General features: G+C 42.4%; 1 protein-coding gene across 3 annotated transcripts in view; it reads left to right on the top strand.

The window, feature by feature from the left end:
• Window positions 1-12,132, top strand: part of LOC106593278 (epidermal growth factor receptor kinase substrate 8-like protein 2) — a 157,611-nt gene that overhangs the window by 62,391 nt on the left and 83,088 nt on the right. For all 3 annotated transcript variants that reach the window (XM_045688582.1, XM_045688583.1, XM_045688584.1), the window contains 4 exons: window positions 2,927-3,088; window positions 3,905-4,054; window positions 9,642-9,721; window positions 9,803-9,909. In XM_045688582.1, coding sequence (XP_045544538.1) covers window positions 2,927-3,088; window positions 3,905-4,054; window positions 9,642-9,721; window positions 9,803-9,909 — 499 coding nt within the window. The remainder of the gene's footprint in view (window positions 1-2,926; window positions 3,089-3,904; window positions 4,055-9,641; window positions 9,722-9,802; window positions 9,910-12,132) is intronic.

Below are 12,132 nucleotides of genomic sequence, written 5' to 3'. Positions count from 1 at the left end.
TGAGTAACTCGGTAGTGTATTGGATAAATTACTCTGAGCATCATGGTTACGTCATGCCAATCTGAGACCCAGGAAGACATGTTGCTATGTTCTGATAAACTTCTTCTTCTCGGACTTCTTCTTCAGGTTTATTATAAACTGAATCCTGATCTTCTTCTGGTTTATTATAAACTGAATCCTGATCTTCTTCTGGTTTATTATAAACTGAATCCTGATTTTCTTCTGGTTTATTTTAAACTGAATCCTGATCTTCTTCTGGTTTATTATAAACTGAATCCTGATCTTCTTCTGGTTTATTATAAACTGAATCCTGATCTTCTTCTGGTTTATTTTAAACTGAATCCTGACCTTCTTCTTCTTCTGGTTTATTTTAAACTGAATCCTGACCTTCTTCTGGTTTATTATAAACTGAATCCTGATCTTCTTCTTCTTCTGGTTTATTATAAACTGAATCCTGATCTTCTTCTGGTTTATTATAAACTGAATCCTGATCTTCTTCTGGTTTATTTTAAACTGAATCCTGACCTTCTTCTTCTTCTGGTTTATTTTAAACTGAATCCTGACCTTCTTCTGGTTTATTATAAACTGAATCCTGATCTTCTTCTTCTTCTGGTTTATTATAAACTGAATCCTGACCTTCTTCTGGTTTATTATAAACTGAATCCTGATCTTCTTCTTCAGGTTTATTATAAACTGAATCCTGACCTTCTTCTGGTTTATTATAAACTGAATCCTGATCTTCTTCTTCTTCAGGTTTATTATAAACTGAATCCTGATCTTCTTCTGGTTTATTTTAAACTGAATCCTGACCTTCTTCTTCTTCTGGTTTATTATAAACTGAATCCTGACCTTCTTCTGGTTTATTATAAACTGAATCCTGATCTTCTTCTTCTTCAGGTTTATTATAAACTGAATCCTGATCTTCTTCAGGTTTATTATAAACTGAATCCTGACCTTCTTCTGGTTTATTATAAACTGAATCCTGATCTTCTTCTGGTTTATTATAAACTGAATCCTGATCTTCTTCTTCTTCTGGTTTATTATAAACTGAATCCTGATCTTCTTCTGGTTTATTATAAACTGAATCCTGATCTTCTTCTTCAGGTTTATTATAAACTGAATCCTGATCTTCTTCTGGTTTATTTTAACCTGAATCCTGACCTTCTTCTTCTTCTGGTTTATTTTAAACTGAATCCTGACCTTCTTCTGGTTTATTATAAACTGAATCCTGATTTCTTCTTCTTCTGGTTTATTATAAACTGAATCCTGACCTTCTTCTGGTTTATTATAAACTGAATCCTGATCTTCTTCTGGTTTATTATAAACTGAATCCTGATCTTCTTCTGGTTTATTATAAACTGAATCCTGATCTTCTTCTTCTTCTGGTTTATTATAAACTGAATCCTGACCTTCTTCTGGTTTATTATAAACTGAATCCTGATCTTCTTCTTCTTCTGGTTTATTATAAACTGAATCCTGACCTTCTTCTGGTTTATTATAAACTGAATCCTGACCTTCTTCAGGTTTATTATAAACTGAATCCTGATCTTCTTCTGGTTTATTTTAAACTGAATCCTGACCTTCTTCTTCTTCTGGTTTATTTTAAACTGAATCCTGACCTTCTTCTGGTTTATTATAAACTGAATCCTGATCTTCTTCTTCTTCAGGTTTATTATAAACTGAATCCTGACCTTCTTCTGGTTTATTATAAACTGAATCCTGACCTTCTTCTTCTTCAGGTTTATTATAAACTGAATCCTGATCTTCTTCAGGTTTATTATAAACTGAATCCTGACCTTCTTCTGGTTTATTATAAACTGAATCCTGATCTTCTTCTGGTTTATTATAAACTGAATCCTGATCTTCTTCTGGTTTATTATAAACTGAATCCTGACCTTCTTCTTCTGGTTTATTATAAACTGAATCCTGATTTTCTTCTTCAGGTTTATTATAAACTGAATCCTGACCTTCTTCTGGTTTATTATAAACTGAATCCTGACCTTCTTCTGGTTTATTATAAACTGAATCCTGATCTTCTTCTGGTTTATTATAAACTGAATCCTGATCTTCTTCTGGTTTATTTTAAACTGAATCCTGACCTTCTTCTTCTTCAGGTTTATTATAAACTGAATCCTGACCTTCTTCTGGTTTATTATAAACTGAATCCTGATCTTCTTCTTCTTCTGGTTTATTATAAACTGAATCCTGACCTTCTTCTGGTTTATTATAAACTGAATCCTGATCTTCTTCTTCAGGTTTATTATAAACCGAATCCTGACCTTCTTCTGGTTTATTATAAACTGAATCCTGATCTTCTTCTTCTTCTGGTTTATTATAAACTGAATCCTGACCTTCTTCTGGTTTATTATAAACTGAATCCTGATCTTCTTCTTCTTCTGGTTTATTATAAACTGAATCCTGATCTTCTTCTTCTGGTTTTATTATAAACGGAATCCTGACCTTCTTCTGGTTTATAATAAACTGAATCCTGACCTTCTTCTGGTTTATTATAAACTGAATCCTGACCTTCTTCTGGTTTATTATAAACTGAATCCTGATCTCTTCTTCTTCTGGTTTATTATAAACTGAATCCTGACCTTCTTCTGGTTTATTATAAACTGAATCCTGATCTTCTTCTCATTTAAATCCCTTCTTCTGGTTTATTATAAACTGAATCCTGATCTTCTTCTTCTTCTGGTTTTATTATAAACGGAATCCTGACCTTCTTCTGGTTTATAATAAACTGAATCCTGATCTTCTTCTTCTTCTGGTTTATTATAAACTGAATCCTGATCTTCTTCTGGTTTATTATAAACTGAATCCTGACCTTCTTCTTCTTCTGGTTTATTTTAAACTGAATCCTGATCTTCTTTTTATACAACAGCGACAGTCCTCTATGTTATGAACCCACTGCATCTCTCCCCAGCACCTGTCCACCTTCATGATGGACAAGACAGAGTCCATTGCTACAGTGGACGATGCCATTAAGAAGCTGGTGCTGCTGGACTCTAAAGACAAGATCTGGACCCAGGAGATGCTGCTTCAGGTCAACGACAAGGCTGTACGGCTACTGGATGTCGATACACAGGTACTTGAACTTACACAGTCAAATTCCTGGTACATGTAGATGTACTTGAAGAATAAAGGGGATTCTGATTCGTTCGTTATGCCAGGGAATTTGAATTAACATTATGTATTCAGGTTATTCTTATTGAGATCTATTTAATAAGACACACCTTTAATAACCTGCTGGTGTAAAATACAGCGGTCTGTTGAAACCCCCTGATGGGAAAGATATATATATATAGTGTGTGATATATGCATATCCAAGTCTTCAGTCTCTCAGTTTTTTTTTATATTTGTGTGTGTGTGTGTGTGTGTGTGTGTGTGTGTGTGTGTGTGTGTGTGTGTGTGTGTGTGTGTGTGTGTGTGTGTGTGTGTGTGTCTTCTCGAGCCAAGCCACTGGCAGTTAGATCTGCAGACAGTTGGCCATTACGGTGAGATTACTGATGAACGGACACATTTGATATGGAATAATCTCCCCGTCTTTCCTCCCTCCCTCTCTCTCTCTCTACCTCCCTCCTCCCTCTCTCCCTCCCTCCCTCTCTCCCTCCCTCCTACCTGCCTCTCTCTATCTCCTACCTACCTCCCTCCCTCCCTCCCTCCCTCCCTGCCTGTCTGCCTGTCTGCCTGCCTGCCTGCCTGCCTCCCTCCTCCCTCCCCTCTCTCTCTCTCTACCTCCTACCTGCCTCCCTCCCTCCTACCTGCCTCCCTCCCTCCCTCCCTCCCTCCCTACCTGCTTCCTACCTACCTGCCTGCCTGCCTCCCTCCCTCCCTCCCTCCTCCCTCCCTCCTACCTGCCTCCCTCCCTCCTCTCCCGCCCGCCTCCCTCCCTCCATCATAGGAAGAGTTGGAGAACTTCCCCCTGCCTACGATCCACCACTGCCAGACAGTGTTGAATCAGACCAGGTATCCATCTGTCCTACTGCTGGTGTGTCAAGACACTGAACAGCACAGACCTGACATACACTTCTTCTACTGTGACGAGGTTGAGGTGGGTCACTTCTATCTACGTAATCATGAGAGACAATGGCTGTCCCAAATGGCACCCCAAGTAGTGCACTATATAGGGAATGGGCCCTGGTTAATAGCAAGTCACTATATAGGGAATAGGGGGCCTTTTGGGATGCTGACAATGTCATGTTAACCATCTGTCAAAACAAATTAAATCAAGCTTTATTTATACAATACATTTTAGACATGGATGCAATGCAATATGCTTCCCAGGAAAAATCATAAAGATAAAACCAGAAATATTATCCACACAACAAACATCAGAGGATTAAAAAGTAAAGAATAACGATAATAACTGATGACTAAAAGCACCCTGAGGAAAAGCAAAACTAAAAATATGTGTTTTATAAGATCTGTTTTAAATATGTCCACAGTTTCGTCCCCCCTCAGGTTCTCTGGAAGGCTATTCCAGAGTCTGGGGGCATAATAACTACAGGCTGCTCTCTCCATGCCTCTTGGTCCTGGGCTTTGGGATAGTTAAAAGGCTGCTCTCTCCATGCCTCTTGGTCCTGGGCTTTGGGATCGTTAAAAGGCTGCTCTCTCCATGCCTCTTGGTCCTAGGCTGGGATCGTTAAAAGGCTGCTCTCTCCATGCCTCTTGGTCCTGGGCTTTGGGATAGTTAAAAGGCTGCTCTCTCCATGCCTCTTGGTCCTAGGCTTTGGGATAGTTAAAAGGCTGCTCTCTCCATGCCTCTTGGTCCTGGGCTTTGGGATAGTTAAAAGGCTGCTCTCTCCATGCCTCTTGGTCCTGGGCTTTGGGATAGTTAAAAGGCTGTCTCTCCATGCCTCTTGGTCCTGGGCTTTGGGATAGTCATAAGGCTGTCTCTCCATGCCTCTTGGTCCTGGGCTTTGGGATAGTTAAAAGGCTGCTCTCTCCATGCCTCTTGGTCCTGGGCTTTGGGATAGTTAAAAGGCTGCTCTCTCCATGCCTCTTGGTCCTATGCTTTGGGATAGTTAAAAGGCTGCTCTCTCCATGCCTCTTGGTCCTAGGCTTTGGGATAGTTAAAAGGCTGCTCTCTCCATGCCTCTTGGTCCTGGGCTTTGGGATAGTTAAAAGGCTGCTCTCTCCATGCCTCTTGGTCCTGGGCTTTGGGATAGTTAAAAGGCTGCTCTCTCCATGCCTCTTGGTCCTAGGCTTTGGGATAGTTAAAAGGCTGCTCTCTCCATGCCTCTTGGTCCTGGGCTTTGGGATAGTTAAAAGGCTGCTCTCTCCATGCCTCTTGGTCCTGGGCTTTGGGATAGTTAAAAGGCTGCTCTCTCCATGCCTCTTGGTCCTGGGCTTTGGGATCGTTAAAAGGCTGCTCTCTCCATGCCTCTTGGTCCTGGGCTTTGGGATAGTTAAAAGGCTGCTCTCTCCATGCCTCTTGGTTCTAGGCTGGGATAGTTAAAAGGCTGTCTCTCCATGCCTCTTGGTCCTGGGCTTTGGGATAGTTAAAAGGCTGTCTCTCCATGCCTCTTGGTCCTGGGCTTTGGGATAGTTAAAAGGCTGCTCTCTCCATGCCTCTTGGTCCTGGGCTTTGGGATAGTTAAAAGGCTGTCTCTCCATGCCTCTTGGTCCTGGGCTTTGGGATAGTTAAAAGGCCAGAGGACCTGAGGGACCTACTGGGTACATAACTTAAAACATGTCTGACATGTATTGTGGTGCACAATCGTGGGTTGATTTAAAAACCAAAAGAAGAATCTTAAAATGAATTCTAGAACTCACAGGCAGCCAGTACAGAGACCTTAAAACCAGTGTAATGTGTTCTCTCTGTCTGGTCTTGGTCAGTACCCACGCTGCAGCATTCTGTATGTTTTACAGTACAGAGACCATTAAACCAGTGTAATGTGTTCTCTCTGTCTGGTCTTGGTCAGTACCCACGCTGCAGCATTCTGTATGTTTTACAGTACAGAGACCATTAAACCAGTGTAATGTGTTCTCTCTGTCTGGTCTTGGTCAGTACCCACGCTGCAGCATTCTGTATGTTTTACAGTACAGAGACCATTAAACCAGTGTAATGTGTTCTCTCTGTCTGGTCTTGGTCAGTACCCACGCTGCAGCATTCTGTATGTTTTACAGTACAGAGACCATTAAACCAGTGTAATGTGTTCTCTCTGTCTGGTCTTGGTCAGTACCCACGCTGCAGCATTCTGTATGTTTTACAGTACAGAGACCATTAAACCGGTGTAATGTGTTCTCTCTGTCTGGTCTTGGTCAGTACCCACGCTGCAGCATTCTGTATGTTTTACAGTACAGAGACCATTAAACCAGTGTAATGTGTTCTCTCTGTCTGGTCTTGGTCAGTACCCACGCTGCAGCATTCTGTATGTTTTACAGTACAGAGACCATTAAACCAGTGTAATGTGTTCTCTCTGTCTGGTCTTGGTCAGTACCCACGCTGCAGCATTCTGTATGTTTTGCAGTACAGAGACCATTAAACCAGTGTAATGTGTTCTCTCTGTCTGGTCTTGGTCAGTACCCACGCTGCAGCATTCTGTATGTTTTACAGTACAGAGACCATTAAACCAGTGTAATGTGTTCTCTCTGTCTGGTCTTGGTCAGTACCCACGCTGCAGCATTCTGTATGTTTTACAGTACAGAGACCTTAAAACCAGTGTAATGTGTTCTCTCTGTCTGGTCTTGGTCAGTACCCACGCTGCAGCATTCTGTATGTTTTACAGTACAGAGACCATTAAACCAGTGTAATGTGTTCTCTCTGTCTGGTCTTGGTCAGTACCCACGCTGCAGCATTCTGTATGTTTTACAGTACAGAGACCATTAAACCAGTGTAATGTGTTCTCTCTGTCTGGTCTTGGTCAGTACCCACGCTGCAGCATTCTGTATGTTTTACAGTACAGAGACCTTAAAACCAGTGTAATGTGTTCTCTCTGTCTGGTCTTGGTCAGTACCCACGCTGCAGCATTCTGTATGTTTTGCAGTTGACCAATAGCTTTCTTGGGTAGACCAGACAGGAGAGCGTTACAGTAGTCAAGCCTGCTTGTAATAAAAGCGATGAGTCTCTCTCTATCAGCCTGAGAGAGAAACGGCCGCACCCTGGGAATGTTCCTCAGGTGGTAAAAAGCTATTGTGGTCACATTCCCAATGTGTGATTAGAAATTGAGTTCAGAATCTAAAATATCACCTAGGTTGTTAAGTCCGTCGTAAGAAGGAGACCAAGGTGCAGCGTGGTAAGCGTACATCTTTCTTTTATTTCATGAACACCCGGCAAAACAAAGAAAATACAAAACGAACATAAAGTTCTAAACAGAAAATAAGATCCCACAAAACCCAAAAGGAAAATGACAACTTATATATGATCCCCAATCAGAGACAACGATAGACAGCTGCCTCTGATTGGGAACCACACTCGGCCAAAAAAACAAAAGAAATAGAAAACATAGATTTCCCCATCCGAGTCACACCCTGATCTAACCAAACATAGAGGATACTAAGGATCTCTACGGTCAGGGCGTGACAATATGGTTTTTATCTTTATTAAATTTGAATTAAAATGTGCAGCCAGAATCTCTCTCTGTGCTTTGGTTCCAACAATAAATACTTCGGTCTTGTCTTGATTTAGCTGTTGAGGAAGTTGTTAGCCGTCCAACTATTTAAATCACTTATAAAGTCTAAATAATTTTATCCGTGGAGCTAAAATCCTCAGGTGACACAGAAAATGTAAAGTTGTGTATCGTCTGGAAATCAATGCTGTGCTTTCTGATAACGCTGCCAAGGGGTTAACATATACACTGAGTACACAAAACATCAGGAACACCTGTTCTTTCCATGACACAGACTGACCAGGTGAATCCAGGTGAAAGCTATGATCCCTTATTGATGTCACTTGTTAAATCCACTTCAATCAGTGTAGATGAAAAGGAGGAGACGGGTTAAAGAAGGATTTTTAAGCCTTGAGACATGGATTGTGTGTGTGTGTCATTCAGAGGGTGAATGGGCAAGACAAGATATTTCAGTGGCTTTTGAACGGGGTTTGGTAGTAGGTGCCAGGCGCACCGGTTTGTGTCAAGAACTGCAACGCTGCTGGATTTTTCACGCTCAACAGTTTCCCCGTATGTATCAAGAATGGTCCTCCCCAACAAAGGACATCCAGCCAACTGGACACAACAGTGGGAAACATTGCGGGGGTGTGTGTAACTCAATATTAGGAAGGTGTTCCTAATGTTTGGCATTCTCAGTGTATACAGTAAACAGTAATATTTACCTTTTAAACCAAAAAAAACCAGATTGTAATTGTTAAAACCAATTTCTCCAGAATTTTGCTTAAGAATGGAAGGTTGGACGTTGGCTGTAAAATTGCTAAGAGCTGAATAACCTGGGTAACCTGTTCTTCAGAAGGGGGTTTTCACCACAGCAGTTTTTATAGTACAGTGGGGGGAAAGTGCCTGTGAATAGCAAGTGATTAACAATAGCTTGTACTTCTTCAGATATGCAATTAAAAACTGTTTTGAAGAAAGCGTTGTGGATAGGATCAAGAAGGGCAGGTAGAAGGCTTCATTTGTGATATCACTTTCCTGAACATGTCTGTGTCAACCAGGGAAAATAAATCTGTAGTAGGCTAGGGGAAAAATATCATCAAATTTCTCATCAGGTCCTGACTGAAAACCCAGCCTAATGTTTTGTTATCCTTTCTCCGAAATATGCCATATTTAGATGTGGTGGAAAGTTCACATAGGTTTGTGGCGGGTAGGTTTTATCCGGCCTTAAATGGTGGAAAAGAGCATTCTGTAATTATTCTGATTTATTAGTGATCAAGTTCGTAAAAATGAGCCCGTCTGGCATTTTTATAATCACCTTGTTTTATATGCCAAGTTGCTCTCTCATAATATCATTTCTTTTGATTAGTTTCCTCACTCATCCAAGGGGCTGTCCGCTTGCTATGGCATCAATAGTTGCCCTTTATTTTCTATGTACATGATCAACTAAATGACCATCTTGAATTACCAGTGACCATCTTTTTCTTGGAAGTCATTTTTTGTTGTTGACAAATCATGATTTGGCGATACTTTTGACAAATTGTGATTTTTGTGGAGGTGCTTGAAGTGGAGGCAGGGGTTGTTACCTGAAAGTTTGTTGTGATTCTGTAGTCCTATACAAGTGTTATTCAGCACTGACCCTCTGTAACCGTACACACGCCCCCTACAGGCAGAGATGCTCCATGCAGACATCGACAGCCCTGGGTGACACCACATATTTATACTGACATTGATTTCTCCCTCGCTCGGTCTCTGTCTCTCTGTCTCTCTGTCTCTGTCTCTCTCTCTGTCTCTCTCTCGCTCTGTGTCTCTGTGTCTCTCTCTGTCTCTCTCTCTGTCTCTCTCTCTGTGTCTCTCTCTCTATCTCTGTCTCTCTGTGTCTCTGTGTCTCTCTGTCTCTGTCTCTCTGTCTCTGTCTCTCTGTGTCTCTGTCTCTCTGTGTCTCTGTCTCTGTCTGTCTCTCTGTGTCTCTCTGTGTCTGTCTGTCTCTCTCTCTGTCTCTCTCTCTGTCTCTCTCTCTGTCTCTCTGTCTCTCTGTCTGTCTCTCTATCTGTCTCTCTGTCTCTCTCTCTCTCTCTTTTTGTCTCTCTGCAGGCAGAGATGGTCCATGCAGACATCGACAGTGCCCTGGGTGACAACAAACATGGGAAGAAGATGCGACCACAGACCTTGAAGTAAGAACCGTTATTTCTAATGGGGGAGCCCCCCCCCCCCCCGTAACCACCGTGATTAAAACCCTCCTCTCCTCCTTTCAGGGTGAACCAGGAGAAGATGAAGCGCCACAGAGAGACCATCATCCCCCCCTCCTCGGCCCCCAAGGGCCCGACCCCAGGAGGCCGCGTGGCTGCCATGAACATGCAGGGTGAGACTTATTACAGACAGACAGACAGACAGACAGACAGACAGACAGACAGACAGACAGACAGACAGACAGACAGACAGACAGACAGACAGACAGACAGACAGACAGACAGACAGACAGACAGACAGACAGAGACACACACACATAGAGAGACACACACACATAGAGAGAGAGAGACATACACACACACAGAGAGAGAGAGAGAGAGAGAGAGAGAGAGATACACACACAGCATAATCCAAATAAAATAAAATACAATTTTATTGGTCACATACACATACAGTGCCTTGCAAAACCTTTTGGTTACAAGTCCAACGCTCTAACCACTAGGCTACCTGCCGCCCCAGCAGCAGTAAAATAACAATAGTGAGGCTATATACAAGGGGGTACCGGTACAGAGTCAATGTGGAGGCTATATACAGGGGGTACCGGTACAGAGTCAATGTGGAGGCTATATACAGGGGGTACCGGTACAGAGTCAATGTGGAGGCTATATACAGGGGGTACCGGTACAGAGTCAATGTGGAGGCTATATACAGGGGGGTACCGGTACAGAGTCAATGTGGAGGCTATATACAGGGGGTACCGGTACAGAATCAATGTGGAGGCTATATACAGGGGGTACCGGTACAGAGTCAATGTGGAGGCTATATACAGGGGGTACCGGTACAGAGTCAATGTGGAGGCTATATACAGGGGGTACCGGTACAGAGTCAATGTGGAGGCTATATACAGGGGGTACCGGTACAGAGTCAATGTGGAGGCTATATACAGGGGGTACCGGTACAGAGTCAATGTGGAGGCTATATACAGGGGGTACCGGTACAGAGTCAATGTGGAGGCTATATACAGGGGGTACCGGTACAGAGTCAGTGTGGAGGCTATATACAGGGGGTACCGGTACAGAGTCAATGTGGAGGCTATATACAGGGGGTACCGGTACAGAGTCAATGTGGAGGCTATATACAGGGGGGTACCGGTACAGAGTTAATGTGGAGGCTATATACAGGGTGTTACCGGTACAAAAGTATTCAAGTCTAGGACAAAAAGGTTCCTTAACAACTTCTACCCCTAAGCCATAAGACTGCTGAACAATTAATCAAATGGCCACCCTGACTATTTTTGCATTGACCCCCCATGGTTTTTACACTGCTGCTACTCGCTGTTTGTTATCAATGCATAGTCACTTTACCCCTACCTACAGTGCCTTGCAAAAGTATTCATCCCCCTTGGCGTTTTTCCTATTTTGTTGCATTACAACCTGTAATTTAAATGGATTTTTATTTGGAATTCGTGTAACTGACAAACACAAAATAGTCCAAATTGGTGAAGTGAAATGAAAAAAACAAGTTCTTTCAAAATTAAAAAAAAACTGAAAAGTGGTGAGTGCATATGTTTTCACCCCCTTTGCTCTGAAGCCCCTAAATAAGATCTGGTGCAACCAATTACCTTCAGAAGTCACATAAGTAGTTAAATAAAGTCCACCTGTGTGCAATCTAAGTGTCACATGATCTGTCACATGATCTCAGTATATATACACCTGTTCTGAAAGGCCCCAGAGTCTGCAACACCACTAAGCAAGGGGCACCATGAAGACCAAGGAGCTCTCCAAACAGGTCAGGGACAAAGTTGTGGAGAAGTACAGATCAGAGTTGGGTTATAAAAAAATATCCGAAACGTTAAACATCCCACGGAGCACCATTAAATCCATTATTAAAAAATGGAAAGAATATGGCACCACAACAAACCTGCCAAGAGAGGGCCGCCCACCAAAACTCACGGCCCAGGCAAGGAGGGCATTAATCAGAGAGGCAACAAAGAGACCAAAGATAACCCTGAAGGAGCTGCAAAGCTCCACAGCGGAGATTGGAGTATCTGTCCATAGGACCACTTTAAACCGTATACTCCACAGAGCTGGACTTTATGGAAGAGTGGCCAGAAAAAAGCCATCGCTTAAAGAAAGAAAAAACAAACAAAAAAAAAACCTGTTTAATGTTTAATTATTAAAGTGGCCAGTGATTCCAGGTCTATGTATATAGGGCAGCAGGGTTGAGTAACTGGGTGCTATCTGGCTAGTGAGCTAGCTATTTAACTGGCTATTTAACAGTCTGATAGAAGCTGTTGCCCCATCGAGGTGGATAGGGGCGTGTTCCCTCTACTGTCTCCTGAAGTCCACAATCAGCTCCTTCGTTTGTTGACGTTGAGGGAGAGGTTATTTTCCTG

This window comes from Salmo salar, chromosome ssa10 (genome assembly GCF_905237065.1).
Source record: "Salmo salar chromosome ssa10, Ssal_v3.1, whole genome shotgun sequence".
Taxonomy (NCBI): domain Eukaryota; kingdom Metazoa; phylum Chordata; class Actinopteri; order Salmoniformes; family Salmonidae; genus Salmo; species Salmo salar.
The sequence above is the reverse complement of the archived record's forward strand: the minus strand, read 5'-3'. Positions and strand labels throughout refer to the sequence as shown.